At 39.2% G+C, this 15873-nt stretch overlaps 1 protein-coding gene across 2 annotated transcripts; it reads left to right on the top strand.

The window, feature by feature from the left end:
- The first annotated feature begins 4421 nt into the window (after nucleotides 1-4421).
- gal (galanin/GMAP prepropeptide) lies at nucleotides 4422-15111 on the top strand. Of its 2 annotated transcripts, XM_051951935.1 has the most exons (7): nucleotides 4422-4564; nucleotides 4794-4874; nucleotides 6355-6409; nucleotides 6915-6986; nucleotides 11022-11108; nucleotides 12524-12595; nucleotides 14728-15111. In XM_051951935.1, the coding sequence occupies exons 2-7, from the start codon at nucleotides 4794-4796 to the stop codon at nucleotides 14787-14789; spliced, it is 429 nt and encodes a 142-aa protein (XP_051807895.1). In that variant the 5' UTR covers nucleotides 4422-4564; the 3' UTR covers nucleotides 14790-15111. The 2 variants fall into 2 exon arrangements, with proteins under 2 accessions (XP_051807895.1, XP_022072232.1); XM_022216540.2 differs by lacking the exon at nucleotides 6915-6986 and having other exon boundaries at nucleotides 4423-4564.
- Nucleotides 15112-15873: the final 762 nt, after the last annotated feature.

The raw sequence follows: 15873 nt of genomic DNA, 5'->3' as shown, positions 1-15873 counted from the left end.
TTACAGTGCCTTGTGAAAGTATTCGGCCCCCTTGAACTTTTCAACCTTTCGCCACATTTCAGGCTTCAAACATAAAAATATAAAATTCTAATTTTTTGTCAAGAATCAACAACAAGTGGGACACAATCGTGAAGTGGAACGAAATTTATTGGATATTTTAAACTTTTTTAACAAATAAAAACCTGAAAAGTGGGGCGTGCAATATTATTCGGCCCCCTTGCATTAATACTTTGTAGCGCCACCTTTTGCTGCAATTACAGCTGCAAGTCGCTTGGGGTATGTCTCTATCAGTTTTGCACATGGAGAGACTGAAATTCTTGCCCATTCTTCCTTGCAAAACAGCTCGAGCTCAGTGAGGTTGGATGGAGAGCGTTTGTGAACAGCAGTCTTCAGCTCTGCCCACAGATTCTCCATTGGATTCAGGTCTGGACTTTGACTTGGCCATTCTAACACCTGGATACGTTTATTTGTGAACCATTCCATTGTAGATTTGGCTTTATGTTTTGGATCATTGTCCTGTTGGAAGATAAATCTCCGTCCCAGTCTCAGGTCTTTTGCAGACTCCAACAGGTTTTCTTCCAGAATGCTCCTGTATTTGGCTCCATTCATCTTCCCATCAATTTTAACCATCTTCCCTGTCCCTGCTGAAGAAAAGCAGGCCCAAACCATGAGGCTGCCACCACCATGTTTGACAGTGGGGATGGTGTGTTCAGGGTGATGAGCTGTGTTGCTTTTACGCCAAACATATCGTTTTGTATTGTGGCCAAAAAGTTTGATTTTGGTTTCATCTGACCAGAGCACCTTCTTCCACATGTTTGGTGTGTCTCCCAGGTGGCTTGTGGCAAACTTTAAACGAGACTTTTTATGGATGTCTTTGAGAAATGGCTTTCTTCTTGCCACTCTTCCACAAAGGCCAGATTTGTGCAGTGTACGACTGATTGTTGTCCTATGGACAGACTCTCCCACCTCAGCTGTAGATCTCTGCAGTTCATCCAGAGTGATCATGGGCCTCTTGGCTGCATCTCTGATCAGTCTTCTCTTTGTTCGAGGTGAAAGTTTAGAGGGACGGCCGGGTCTTGGTAGATTTGCAGTGGTCTGATACTCCTTCCATTTCAATATGATTGCTTGCACAGCGCTCCTTGAGATGTTTAAAGCTTGGGAAATCTTTTTGTATCCAAATCCGGCTTTAAACTTCTTCACAACAGTATCTGGGACCTGCCTGGTGTGTTCCTTGGTCTTCATGATGCTCTCTGCACTTTAAACAGAACCCTGAGACTATCACAGAGCAGGTGCATTTATACGGAGACTTGATTACACACAGGTGGATTCTATTTATCATCATCAGTCATTTAGGACAACATTGGATCATTCAGAGATCCTCACTGAACTTCTGGAGTGAGTTTGCTGCACTGAAAGTAAAGGGGCCGAATAATATTGCACACCCCACTTTTCAGTTTTTTATTTGTTAAAAAAGTTTAAAATATCCAATAAATTTCATTCCACTTCACGATTCTGTCCCACTTGTTGTTGATTCTTGACAAAAAATTAGAATTTTATATCTTTATGTTTGAAGCCTGAAATGTGGCGAAAGGTTGAAAAGTTCAAGGGGGCCGAATACTTTCACAAGGCACTGTATATAGCGTGAATTCACAACATACAGTATGTCATCTTACAGTGCCTAGCATAATAAGGCACAGACCTTACGAATTATAAACAGAGAGCAGAGAACTCAGTTGGCAACAGTGACCAATTTATTTATTAGTATCATTTTAAGAACAGTTCCCAACTCAAGATTAAACAGACTTTACAACTCCTGCATAACACATTTCATTCTGCAAACACTTTTTCTTTTTTTGCCTTCATGAGGTCAGGGCCGGAGAAGTTTTCATCACTTTATCTAGAGTTTGATTTTTTAAATGACCAGTGGGACTTACAACAAATCTTACACTGTTCACTGGAAACAAACTTTTAGATCTGTACTCTGAAGCATCAGGAAGTTCATGATTAGCAGGGACCAGTTTGGTGTTTGTTGCAGGACTGATACATACCTCTATCCTGACTGTGAAGGAAAAGGAGGTTGTGCCAAAATTAAATCACAATACAACTTCACCTAAAGCTGTTAAGTTGAAGGATTTCTAATGTTATTGAATTTTCTGTGACTCTGAAGAATGATGTATGTCCTAAATGCTATTCCTTCTCTTTGTTTCTCTCTGATGGGAGACAGATTTTAATTGTGTTACAGTCCCTTTTCCTTTTTCTTATTTTGAGTCTGAGTTACACAAAGATATTGTACAAAATAAGTGGAGCACAGTCCCATTAATGGAGCTTCCTTTCATCTGTGTTGTGGTCTGTCTGTCTTACATGAGAGTGAGTGCACTACAATAGGTAGGTTTTCAAAAAACTTGAAGGAGCCACTGTTTCCACACCGTAGTAATATGGTACCATAACTACAGTGCCAACCAAGTGTGCATCTCCAGACACACTCCAATTGAAGTGACACGTCATACAAAGACGACAGGGTAAAGGGTCACAGTCTGTTCGTGACACGTGCACTGTGAGATATTATTTTTCTCAATGTACAAAGTAAAGAAAACAACAAAAACAGCAGAAATTGCCAACAAAAAGTCATATTTTTGGGGGGCACAGTGTTGGCTGGTAGCTGATGGTATTTTATTTCATCTTTATGCCGGGTTACTAGCACACAGTGTCAGTGAGAAACCTGTCCATAGCAATTTTGATTTTCTGTATCAGAGTTTGTTTAATGTGCAGTTTTAAACAAATACAAACGTAGGAATTTATGACTGAACTCCAACACTAACATCTAGAAATTACCATGGTATAATACATAAATAAATAAACATATGGGCAGTGATCAGCTTTTCATTCCTTATTAAACTTTAATGTAAAGGCAGAATACGCAAAAGAACTTCTTCCAGGGATTGGCAGCTGTTTCATAAAACAGATACAGCAGCATTTTTCAGAACACTTGGAAACATGATGCACTCTCCTCCAGTGACCTCTTTATCTTTATCATATAATTGGTAGGAGTTGTTAAGTTTCTTCTGTATGTAAAAGTGTTTTTTTCTGCATTCCACTCGGCTTTTAGCTACAACTAGCTGGGCCAATGCAGTCTTGTACAACAGCCTTTCAACAAATACCACCTTCAGGTGTGAAGGTCAAGCTAGCATAAATATTACAAAAATGGAAAAAAAAATAATTACAACCTGAGTGAATAGGGTAAAAAGAAATCAACAGATGAACAGACATCCCCATTAAATTCCACAGTTAAAAGATTACATAGCTTTTTTTTGTATTACAAATCCTGAAATTTATATTTAAAATGACAAATGATCTCATCTCATTAAAAGGTCAGAATTAGCATACATGCCTAGAACAGATATCTGAATACTGAAAAAGTCTAAATTCTAGTTCATTGCATTGACATGGAAAAAACATCTACAACTAGACAAATTATTTATGGAGTTGTATGTGTGTTGTAGAAAATATTTTAACAGATATTTAGGTGAAGGTTCCACCATCCATTTAGTATTTACAGTGTATGGGGATATTTGATCACATACAGTACACAGCGCCCTCCATAATTATTGGCAACCCTGGTTAAGATGTGTAGAAAACCTTAAAATAAATTCAATTATTATTGCAGAAGCATACTCTCAAACTGAAAATTGTTGAAAAATGTATTATAGGAGAAGACTGGGTGCTATTTTTTTTTTTTTGGCAAAAGGGGCTTGTACAAAGTATTAACATCAGGGGTGCTAATACAGTAATTGTGGCACACATGATTTGATGTGAATTATTTCTTAATGTGTGATTTTTTTCCCTCCTGAACAAATGCACTTGAATTAAAAGTTGGATTTTCCTCTTTTTTTCCCATTGTGGTCCTATATTATTTAGAAAAAATGAATTTATTAGAAGCTAAAGAACACATCTTAACCAGGGGTGTTAATAATTACAGCGCAAATGCTTGGTAGATTGTTCCCTGCTGGTTTGGAATAATTATTTAAGTTGAATTAAATAGTGGACAGGATGTGTAACTCGGGTATGCCAACTTTGCTCTGGCCTGTTTTGTTCCAGCTGTAGTCCAGGTTTTACTACTGTTCATGCTGAATAAAATCAGCACCAAAACCACCAAAAAACAAAATGAAGGTAATCCCAACAAATCCTCAACCCTACAGTCGGTGCTGACCACCGATAGTAAGACCTTCTGGTGACCATCTGCTCCTTCAGAAACCTCCAGCAATAAGGCCGTTACACTCGCATATGAGATTAGGGCAGAAAAATAGCGCAGACACGCTCCCCCTTTAAATTCAATATTCCGGTCTCCTAGGGTGACAAAGAAAAATGTGATTATGTGATCTTATTGGATTTCATCCTGTGTGGTGTTCGTGACCTGCCCTGCAGTGTGCGTTGTAGGGGCGGGTGCTGACGGCAGCAGCGCGGCGGACTCAGATAAAAGGTGGACGAGTCCTCATTTCCTCCCAATGCGCTGCTCCACCCGATACCTGTGCTGCTAAACCAGGCTGAAGTAAGAGTCACGGCAAAGGTACGCTGCTTTTCAGTGCTCTCATTGTAATATCTGACCTGAGACATGATGTTACTTACATTATCAATGTCATTTCTGCTCTTTTTTATTCTATTCTCAGGGCGCAATAAGTTTCCTAGAAGTTAGGTCCTCCTAGTTTGGATGGTAGAAGTTCTTTCCTCTGGCTCGCGGTGTTCTTCCTGAGCACAAATGTCTGTTCAGGTTCTCTTCTCCTCTGTCTGTCCTATAGATGCAGAGGTGCTTCGGGATTTTCTGCGTGTCGCTCATCTTTTGTGCGACCCTCTCTGAGAGCATCGGGCTGGTCATCGCGGTAAGCTGTGGCTCTTATCACGTCAGGTGCATTTCCAACCAGGTTTGAAGTCCCTGAAAGATGTAGCACAAGAATAAAAAAAAAAAGTCATGTGGAACAGCAACGTAAAAATGTCAGATGGACTAGATATAATGATATTAACGTGGGATAAGTGTCACATTTAGCCTGCTATTTAGGATGCATTTGGCAAGAGAGAGGCAGTAACACAAAGAGGATATAAATATCACAACGTTGTCGCATATAGCATACCGTAAGTGTGCCGTGCACGTTGGTGCTTTGGTCAAAACAGTAAAACTATGATATTGCTTAGTACACCGTAAAAAACAGAATAGTTGAGAAAACTCAAAATTTCAAGGCAACCTTTAGCAGTAAATTTTTTTTGAATTGTCTCAATGATTTGCTAGTTAATTGTCCTAAGTCATATTTCATCATTGTACCAGTTACATTTACATTGTTCTGTGAATAGTCACTACTATTAATTCTTCATTTAGCTAATGTAAATTTGTTTTTTAGCTGAATAGTGTGATTCATAGAACTACCACAAGAACTAAGCAAACCTATGATTTTTCTTAGGTACTTTATCGGCCTTTATTGAAAGACAAAACAGTATGGAGAAGACCTGGTAGCAAAGGACCACTAGCGAGTTTCAAACCCATGACGTATTGCTCCTGTTTATAAGTCGACCACTTAACCTGCAGAGCTGCAGGGGATGGTATTTTAACTGTAGGTCAAGGGAAAGAAAGGATTAGGACTTGCCCCTGCTGTGTATTCTGTTGTACCAACAACAAATTACATTTTCAGCTTATTCACAATTACAAATTTAGACATAATGAGGTAGACGCGATTAGTCTGATGTGTATTTTCATGTGAAGTATAGCTATTTTAATTTTCATGTTCAAACAAATCAGAATACCAACTCTGCTGAACAGACTGTAGTTATCTTTTATTCAGTGATGTTATGGGAGCTGCTAGATGTTTCCTCCTGACAAACTGCAGAGATCCTACTTCGCAGCTTTATACAGTAACACCAGAGCTTCCTCATTTTTTTTTAATTTTATTGATGCTGAATAGTGCAAAGATATGAGGAGAAGAACACAACAAACCCCATCCAAAGCATCAGAAGTATCTTTGTCAGGGAGTATAGCTAGCATGGGAGTGCAGCTAATATAGTAACAGAATGTGTGTGGAAAAGTGCCTGTGTGTCTGTTGTATGCAAATAATAATAATTTAAAGAAGATCAAGTGTAGTGCTGGTGGGTAGAGAACAAGAAAATAACAAATAAGTCCATAAAATGTGGGAAAGACAGAGAATTGATTGTATCAATATTTCATGTAGTCATTCTTTCATCTATAGAATTCAAATGTGCAAATACTGCATCAGTATATTTTGTATTTTAAGAGATTTAAAGCCTACTTGAAGGAGGAATAGAGATATTTAAAAAAATCATTAAAACGACTAACATCTGTGTCCGACCCTGCAGGCGAAGGAGAAGCGTGGCTGGACTCTGAACAGTGCTGGCTACCTGTTAGGTCCCCGTGAGTACTAAGTGCACACACATGCACATGCTCGCAAACACACACACACACACACAGCAATTACGGTAGTAGCTTTGTCATTGCAAATTTTGCATGTTGCACGTGTAATATGGTTTACAGAAGAGATGGTCGAGCACATCTTCTGTGAATCCCCACTGTCGTGTTTCTTTGTCCATATCCACTGTCCCCACTGTGTCAGCTAATTTAGTGTAATTTAAAGATTGCCTCATTACCATGAAAAGACACAATAGGTGAACACTGGGTATCCAGATGCATATGTATTTACAGGTGTGTGTGTGTGTGTTCTTACAAATTTGTGGGGTCCGAGTCAGTGTAGAACAGGAAGACTGGAAATGTTGTTCCTTCTTTTGTGTGTGTGTACGTGTGTGTGTGGGAGAGAGAGAGAGAGAGAGAGAGAGAGAGGGAGAGAGAGAGAGAGAGAGAGAGAGAGAGAGAGAGAAAGAAACCCAGGTAAAGGTTGCTCCTGCCTCATCCTGTGTTTCAGGTCGTATTGATCACCTAATTCAGATAAAGGATTCTCCCAGTGCCAGAAGCAGAGACGAGCTGGTCACTCAATGTAAGATAGAAACATACGGCTGCTGCAGGGCCTTGGTGTCAGGCCAGGAATTGCTCTGTCCAAACATCCCACCTTTTAGCTGCTTCTGTCAGGAGGACATCTGTCATCCTACTGCTGTCTGCGCTTACGCATCCCAACATTGCCTTTATGTTCTGCTCTGTAAGCAACGGATGTCAGGTTCTCATGAGTCTGTTTGGAAAGGAAAAATGTGGCATTTAGCATTTTTGAGTCAAAGTGGGATTACATTGTGTTTGCATCATGTTGACAGAATGGGAAGCAAAGGAAAACCTCTCACAACACCATCTTCTGAGCACTACCGTGTCATTCCAAAATGGCTACACTCATCGTCACTCCATCGGTCACAAGTGAAAGGAAGCAGTCCTTTCTACTTGCAGGGTGGGGCTTTCTGGATTCATCTTCTTCATCAGAATCAGTTTCCAGCTCAAACATGAAAGTCTAAATTACTCCAAAATTATCCCCTTGACGCCTGAATTTATTTACAATTTAAAGCGTTTTTGCTTTCCAGGTCATGCTAAAATAAGTGGAGATTGTTAATTTGTCTATTACACATAGCACACATATATAATAATAATAATAATAATAATAACAGATCTATAATAATTAGGTCTCACTCCGACTGGTCCTACGAGAAAGCAGTGCTTGCAAAAGGTTCAGAGCTACGTACTGAATATGCACAAGCTGGCTTTGGGGGAATGGATAAGCTATCTAGGCTGCAGTCTGACTGAAAGTGGTGTGTTGCAAATTTGTGACATTAGACATCAAGGGGTTATAAGTTGCTATTGTATAGAGTTAGCCTAGCCGCGCTAGACAACCCACGGCAACGAATTTAATTCTCTGCCAGGGTGGGTCTAGTTACCCTCCATAAGGCTCGAGGCTGGATTCTCCTAAAACTGGCCGGACCAATCACCATGAAGTGTAGAGTCAGAAGGCGGGCGTAACTAAGTGACGACAGAGGCGTGACGATTCTGACAGAAACAACCGGCGCACAATAAACGGTTATCTTTCGACTCGGCTTTGGCCACAGCCCTTAAAGATTTGAAGCTAAAATTCAACTTGAAAGATAAACAAAGGACGGCACTGAAGTGTTTCATTGAGAAGAAAGACGTATTTGGACTTATGCTGACGGGATATGGCAAATCCTTAATATACCACTTGGCTCCGCTGGTTGGGAAGCTAATGGGACTTAGCCACAATCCGGCGCTCTAGGAACTACGTCAGCCTATTCGTTGCGCTGATTGGTTGTATACCTACCCAATTGCTGCAGAGTGATTTGATAGACAACCTTTTAGCCCGCCTCCCTCCCTGTTGAGCGTGCCTAGACCCTTGCGTCTTCAGAACATCGGTCTAGCGTGGCTAGGCTAGTGTAGAGTAGCATTACAGCATTTGAGCAGACTTGTAGCTGAGCTGCTGCTCTTCTCGAGTCAGTTTGTACCGCCTCAACTCCTTTCCTCAATTCATCTCTTCACATCTTACTTCCTCCCACCAGAGATGCAAGCAGAGGCAGCAAGAAACAGACACAAGTTGAACCATCAAGTGATGAACAAAATGAGACATCACTGCTTTTGAGCCATTGTTTAAAAGTAACGTAAATTAACTGATGTGTGGCACAGCTGCGTCATCTTCCCTGCAAAGGATACAGTGAGGATACACCTGAGCATCCTCACTCAACCTCCTTTGCTCTTGAGACGTATTCTGAGAATTAAGACATCCTTCAAGATTGAGGCACAAAAAACAGAAATGATGATACACTTCTGGTATGCCCAAGCTGCGACAAGTGGTGGGAGGTAGGGTAGTCCAAGGTAGGAACTTCACAGATCCACACATTTTAAGAGGTTGCAGTGTAGAATATGTCGAAGCCATTTTAAAGCAGGAAGAGATCATTTTCAGGGAAAAAGCTTCGAAATACGAAACTGAGGAGTTTATAGGGGTTTTAGTAATACCTTGAAATCGACAATTAATACAGCATTTAATTTAACTGTCAGTGAAGGTTACTTTGCAGCCAACTGACAGTTTCTTGAGACTTTTTTCCTGTTTTTGCCAAGCGGGAAGCTTTACCAAAACCTTAGAAATTCCAGCATCATGATTGCATTAGCATTTTTGGTTTGGTGGATTGTAATCATACATACAATATGACATTAGCATTGTATTCTAAATCAACTTGTGACTGTAAAGAAAATACAACAAAGCCATATTAGTAGTCTGTCTCACTGTTTCAGACTGTAGTGCATCTCTAGATGGGACATGCAGAGATTAGCCTGTGGCAACGTCAAAAGTTGATAGTTCAGTCAAATATATATGTATATATATATGTATATATATATATATATATATATATATATATATATATATATAAATTGTTAGATTTTGCCAAATTTCAGAGTTTAAATTTTCACAGTGATTTCCATAATACATCGCTAATTCATATAGCAATACAGATACTAGGAGTATCAGTTTTTGATATTAAATCTATGGAGTTATCACTAACTAAAATATATACTTTAGAATTTAAAGAAATTGTATGACTAGGCATAGCACTGCTTGACATAATACACACTTTTGAAAGTAAAAATTATCTCTGTAAAGACCAGAAAACTAAGAACACTACAGAGAAAATAGGAGCAGTTTATACTATACAAAACTATTAAAATGCATTTTTTTTGGGTCATGCTAATGTCATAGTTATCTGGACTTTTAATTTCACAGTTCAACAAACACACGGAAAGAACAGGGGGTTCTAGTGGTCAAGCACTACTTTAGTTAACAAAGCCCCCACAGTGAGGCAAACAATTGTGGCCACTTAACATCCTTCCACTTCTGTCACATGTAATGACCACTCATAGAGTAAAGTGCTGTGCTGAGTGTGTGAACTTAACAGATAAAACATATAACTAAAAAACAAAAAAAAAGGAGAGTAATGCTAAAATGTGTGCAAAATGGTGTAAAGTAGATTTTTCTTTTTAGAAGTGCAGTGAATGTACACTTTCATGAACTAATTAGGAGAAAACATACAGAGATCGGAAAGGTTTGCGTGAGCCAGACATTTAACCTGCTGCTTTATTATTACTCTCATTAGCAATGTTGGTACACATTTTGTCATGTAATCACCAAAGTATTTATTTATTACATTAAGCTACATTGAAATAGTCACTATTCATATTAAAATAGCATTTTATTTAAAAAATGTTTGATTTGACAGGGGTATACGGGTTTTTCAGGTTATCAGGAACCTGTCAAAGCAGAGGCATCTGTGATTAAAACACAGAAAATTGGTGTTTGTAGCCTTTTTAGCTATTGGTGAATTCATACAATGAAGACTTTGAACTCTGACAGTGCCATCTTACTGTGATCTGTAGGCCCATGAAAACTCCATGACTACGCAAATCTCTTTGCTTGCCATCTTTTTTTCTGTTCATTTTTATTATCATTATTCCGGTGCAGTTCCTCGTAAGTTGAAACTGCAGTCCATCCTATTTGTGCTTTTTATTATTATTATTATTTTTTAATTCTGTTGACCACATCTCTGCTGTACTGCAATTCCATGAGCCAAGCCCTGCAGGTGGTCCGTACAAGTTTGGAAATTGAACCAAACAATTACAAACCAAATACCATGCTGAAATATCAAAGTGGAAACAATGTCCTTTAGCTCTTCTTATGACAATGAGGAGGAGGTGTGCATTGTGTATGTATGTGTGTCAAATGTATGAAGCTTCTACAACAGCATGTCAATTCAGCACACAACACTAAACGCTTGGTAAAGTCAAATGATTTTATTTTGTTTATATTTTGTCCAGAAATATTTTCCATTTCCGCAAAGAGATTAAAAAATAACTGCTGCAGCTGAAATCTGAAAGTTCAACTCACAAAAACCTCAGTGTCACTCTTTTATCGAGTTATATTAATTGTTGAATGTCAACTGAAGTGAGTTTAAGGTTGCAATCACTTTAATCAAATACTCAATTAATCCATCTGCTGTTTGTATAACTGTATCGACTGTGCTCACTCCTCATTATCCAGATGGAATAGATGGACACAGGACACTAGGAGACAAGCCGGGTCTGGCTGGCAAGAGGGACATGGGTCAGGAGGAGGACTTCAGAACAGGTTTGTCTTTCTCTTCCACAGAAACAAGATGATCTTATGTCTACTGTAGAAGATGCAGTCTAGTTGATGTTTAGCAGCTTGACACAACAAACTGCAAACAGTGAGCTGAGGAAACAGTGTGTGTTTTGGAGCATTCTAAAACACTTGAAAAGCTCAAGAAATGTGCGTTTTGAAAAGAATTCTGTCTTTGTAGTGCATCTTGGCAACAACTCAGAATAACCATGGAAATAAAGACATAAATAAAAATAAATAGAAGTTCCTCTACTGCCTTTGAGTGTTTCAAGCAAAGTAAAGTTAAAAAGGTAGTTTTCAGTGGGTCCGGAAGTTGTAAAAAAATCATTAAACTCAATAACAACATTAGTGAATTTAAAGTATCAAATTCAGTTCAACGCTTTTTGAAATTATAATTTTAACATTTAAAAACATTTAGTAACACTACCTGTCATCAAGTCTGATATGCTCTGCTTGTTTTTTTATGGTCCTAGCAATTTGAAACAAGAAAGGCACTTAGAGAGCACATTACTCTGCCAAGGCTGCTCAGTCCTATTATGATTTCTGACTGATAAGTCCCGATAAGTCTGCAGTGATGGATTTGTAGTAGGATCGTGATCACATGATCATCAGCAGGCAGCTGATATAGTGTTCATTTGTTAGCATAGCTACAGCTGCTATCTCACAATGACACAGAAATCTTTAGCAAATCCGTGGATCCAGACTATAAGCCGCATCACTGCCAATATTTAATGAAGTGGTCCCAGTCTCTTTTTTTCCTTTCCCTTCCGTTGGTTGGGAAGCTAACGGGACTTAGCCACAATCCGCCGGTGCTCTAGGAACTACGTCAGCCTATTTGTTGCGCTGATTGGTTGTATACCTACCCAATTGCTGCAGAGGGATTTGATAGACAACCTTTTAGCCCGCCTCCCTCCCTGTCGAGCTTCCCTAGACCCTTGTGCCGTCAGAAACATGGGTGTAGCGTGGCTAGGCTAGCTGTCACCTGCACTGTCACTTGAAAGGTGATGGACACACAGTTCAGTTCAGGAGTACATGTCGTCACCCTATTCAGAGTGAATGATGGCCAGATTGCTGAAGTCTGAAATGTGAAGGTGTGATTCTTGTCTTACAGCATCCTTTTGGCATTCTAACAGTAGCTGGAATGACTTCATGTCTCATTCTGATTAAACTTTGGTCATTTAATTTTTTTCCCAGAATGCTGCTTTATTTACTTTCTATTGTTCATTTTTAGTTCGGCTTACTCACATCTCTTTAAAGGGCTCGGTAAAGGTTCTACTACTGTCAATATACCTTGGTATTCATTTCCTGATATGTTATCACTGCAGCTCCTGACAATCATGTAGTGTGCTACCAACTTTAAAGGACTCAGTAAAAGTCTGGTCTTTGTTGCTGTGCCTCCACAGGTGCCCTGAGAATAGCAGATGAAGACATCATTCACACTGTCATGGACTTCTTGTCATACCTCAAACTTAAAGGTATGCTTCTCATTTATTTTCCAACTAATTTGAAATTGAGGACTGGTCATATGTCTGAGCACTTGTTCACCACCAAAAAGTCTACCACAGAACAGATTTGCATTCAAAAATTACAGTAATATCAAACTCTTAAAAAAACACCAATCAGATGGGGATGGTGTCGAAATAATAGTCATACCTTGCATGACATTTGAAACTGAAAAACTGTTAATGTATAATTACAGAACTTTTCTCAGATTTGCATGACGCCCAATAATGCAGCATTCCTTCCATATTGGTTAAACATATATATATATATTTAAAGAATCATAGAAACTCAAACAGAAAACAAACTACAGAAAAAGGAACAAACCGATTGTCTGACAAAGACATGGGAAATTGGTGAGCTGGAATAAAGCACCTGGAAGATATAAAACCTGTAGCTCTGGGGTCTCCTGGTGTCACAGTCGGCAAGATTAATACACAAAAATACCTCTGTTTGGCCAAATCTGACTATGTTTGATATAAAGCAATACACTTAACAGAAAAGCTTTCAGCAATAGAGACCAAAATTCCTGTCATAATGGGAAAGTATGATGAACTGTACTAACAATTTTGGTATTCTTAGAGTCTTACTGGCAATGTTATGGGTTTAGCCGACCCTCTGAACCCTCAGCAGTTTCTGGCTTTTTTTCTGTCACATTTCTACTCATTGTGAGCTCATTCTTCATGGACATATAAAGTCCTCTACCTTTATGGAAACAGCATAACTATGACTAAAAGTAGAGAGAACTAAGAAATGTATTTTGTGCAGTATGAACACCATGATTTAGTGAAAAACAGGAATCATTATTCAACAATCAACAAGTGCACCATTTGTTCCAAACTCCCACAGGAGTTATCAATAATGGAAAAAAAGATGGTTCTACATATTGTTAAAATTTTACTTATTGATTTTTAAATTAGTTTCCATTTGTCTTCTCTCTATTCTGTGTAAGCACAGCCTGCAATTTAATCAAAAAGTCCCGAAATTCTTTCATGGTACTGTGTCATGGTTTCACAGTTTTTAGTAATTTTTAAAACTTGAACAATGAAGTCCATCCATTTTCTACACACCGCTTTATCCTCACTAGGGTCGCGGGGGGTTCTGGAGCTTATCCCAGCTGACTCGGGCGAAGACAGGGGACACCCTGGACAGGTCACCAGTCTGTCACAGAGCTACATATACAGACAAACAATCACACTCACATTCACACCTACAGGCAATTTAGAGTAAACAATTAACCTCAGCATATTTTTGGACTGTGGGAGGAAGCCGGAGTGCCCGGAGAAAACCCACGCATGCACAGGGAGAACATGCAAACTCCATGCAGAAAGATCCCAGGCTCAGACTGGGGCCTTCTTGCTACAAGGCGAAAATGCTAACCACTAATCCACTGTGCAGTCCTGAACAAGTGACTGTGATAAAATATCATACTTTCAGGCTTACATTTGGTTACATTTCCTGATAGTATGGCATGTCACAGATGAGTAGCTCCAGGCCTAATGAAAAGCTGAACATAAATAGTCATTTTGAGTCGAAAAAAAAACAAAAAACAACAACAAATGGGATGCCTTTCAAACCCACTGGGGTTCTGAGAGAGAATGAATATGCAAAATTATTATTTGTTTTTGAATTGCAAGATTTACTTTATAATATAATATAATATAACATTGACTGCATAGTGTCTCGGTGGTTAGCACCCTTGCCTTGCAGTTAGAAGATCCCCAGTTTGTGTCTCTTTCTTTCTGCATGGAGTTTACATGTTCTCTCTGTTCATGTGTGGGTTTTCTCTGGGTACTCTGGCTTCCTCCCACAGGCCAAAAACATGCTAAGGGTTTATTGGCGATTCTAAATTTCCATAGGTGTGAATGTGAGTGAGATTGTTTGTCTGTATGTGTAGCCCTGTGATCGACCGGTTACCTGTTCAGGGCGTCCCCTGCCTTTGTCTTAAGTCAGCTGGGATAGACTCCAACAACCCTAGTCAGGATTAAGCAGTGTATAGATAGTGGATAGATGGATGCATAATACAATATAATATACAATCAATGCTTTGAGGATTCTGGCAAATATAAATAGTATGTTGTGTCCATATTTTTGTGTGTGGTTACAGAGATGGGAGCCTTGGACAATCTGCCTTCCTCTGTCACCTCAGATGAGCTGGCCAATCCCTAATGAGTCCGTCTCTCCTGTTCGACTCATTCTACTAATTCGCCTGCTACTACTATCTGGGTTCCCACTGCCCCTAATGTTTAGCACCAATTTGTCCTGGTATCAAAAATCTGATTGATTGTTTGTCCCCAAACAAAAATAATGGTTCTCTATGCTCCCATGTAAATAAAAGTTTATGCCCATTCAAGGTCACATAGTGTCTTCTGACTGCAGGTGAATATATAAGTATTTGGGAATTCTGCTCAGAAACCAACTCTGTATTATCCTTTTATCTTTATGTCATCTGATTTCAGAGAATAAAGTGAAATAAACAAATGGCACTCCACTGACATGAAAATGTGAATTTCTTTCTTTCAGTCAGACATAATCACAGTACTTATTAATTACATTTCAGCTGTAAAAGAATAAAAGAGTAATACATTCTTTCACTTGTTTCATGTACTGTAAAATATCCACATGAATTCCAGGACCAAGGCTTCCCAGCAAAACACTGGACTGTACTGAGATGACCAATGTATACCTGTCAGTAGTTTTAATGTTGTGGCTAATCGGCAAATGTGATATTAACCAAAATTGGATAAAACTCGTGCATATGAAAACCAGGCACTTATACATGATACAAGTGCAGAGAACAGTGTTGGCAAGTGGAAAACTGTCCTTGCAAAGGAGCAGTTCTGCTTTATTTGCATTAATGTGAGTTGCTCGCCCAGCACTCCCTACAGGCCAGCAGCTGCTCAACACTTGCATGCTCATCAAGTTGACTCTTGGGACTTTGGAGGTGGGACAGTGGCTGATAATTCCCCTTTGCTTATATGAGTTGTGCCGATTGGTTACTGACTGATTAGTCAAATGCTGTTGAACCCTGAATATGCTCGGGCACAGCTGGCCACAGCTTGGAGGCACTTACTTCAAGTAAAAGTGAAAATTTTCAATTTAACCTGCCTTCTGCAGCTACTGCCTACATTATGATGGGGTTGTTTTCAGCATCATTCAAGAGCTGAAACTTGCTGAATGATTTATACAAATCATTCAGAGGGTAGTGATGTAAAGAAACTAAGTAAATGTAGTCAAATGCTTGCACCCTTGT

This window comes from Acanthochromis polyacanthus, chromosome 8, assembly GCF_021347895.1.
Source record: "Acanthochromis polyacanthus isolate Apoly-LR-REF ecotype Palm Island chromosome 8, KAUST_Apoly_ChrSc, whole genome shotgun sequence".
NCBI lineage: Eukaryota > Metazoa > Chordata > Actinopteri > Pomacentridae > Acanthochromis > Acanthochromis polyacanthus.
This window is presented reverse-complemented; position numbering and strand designations above follow the sequence as displayed.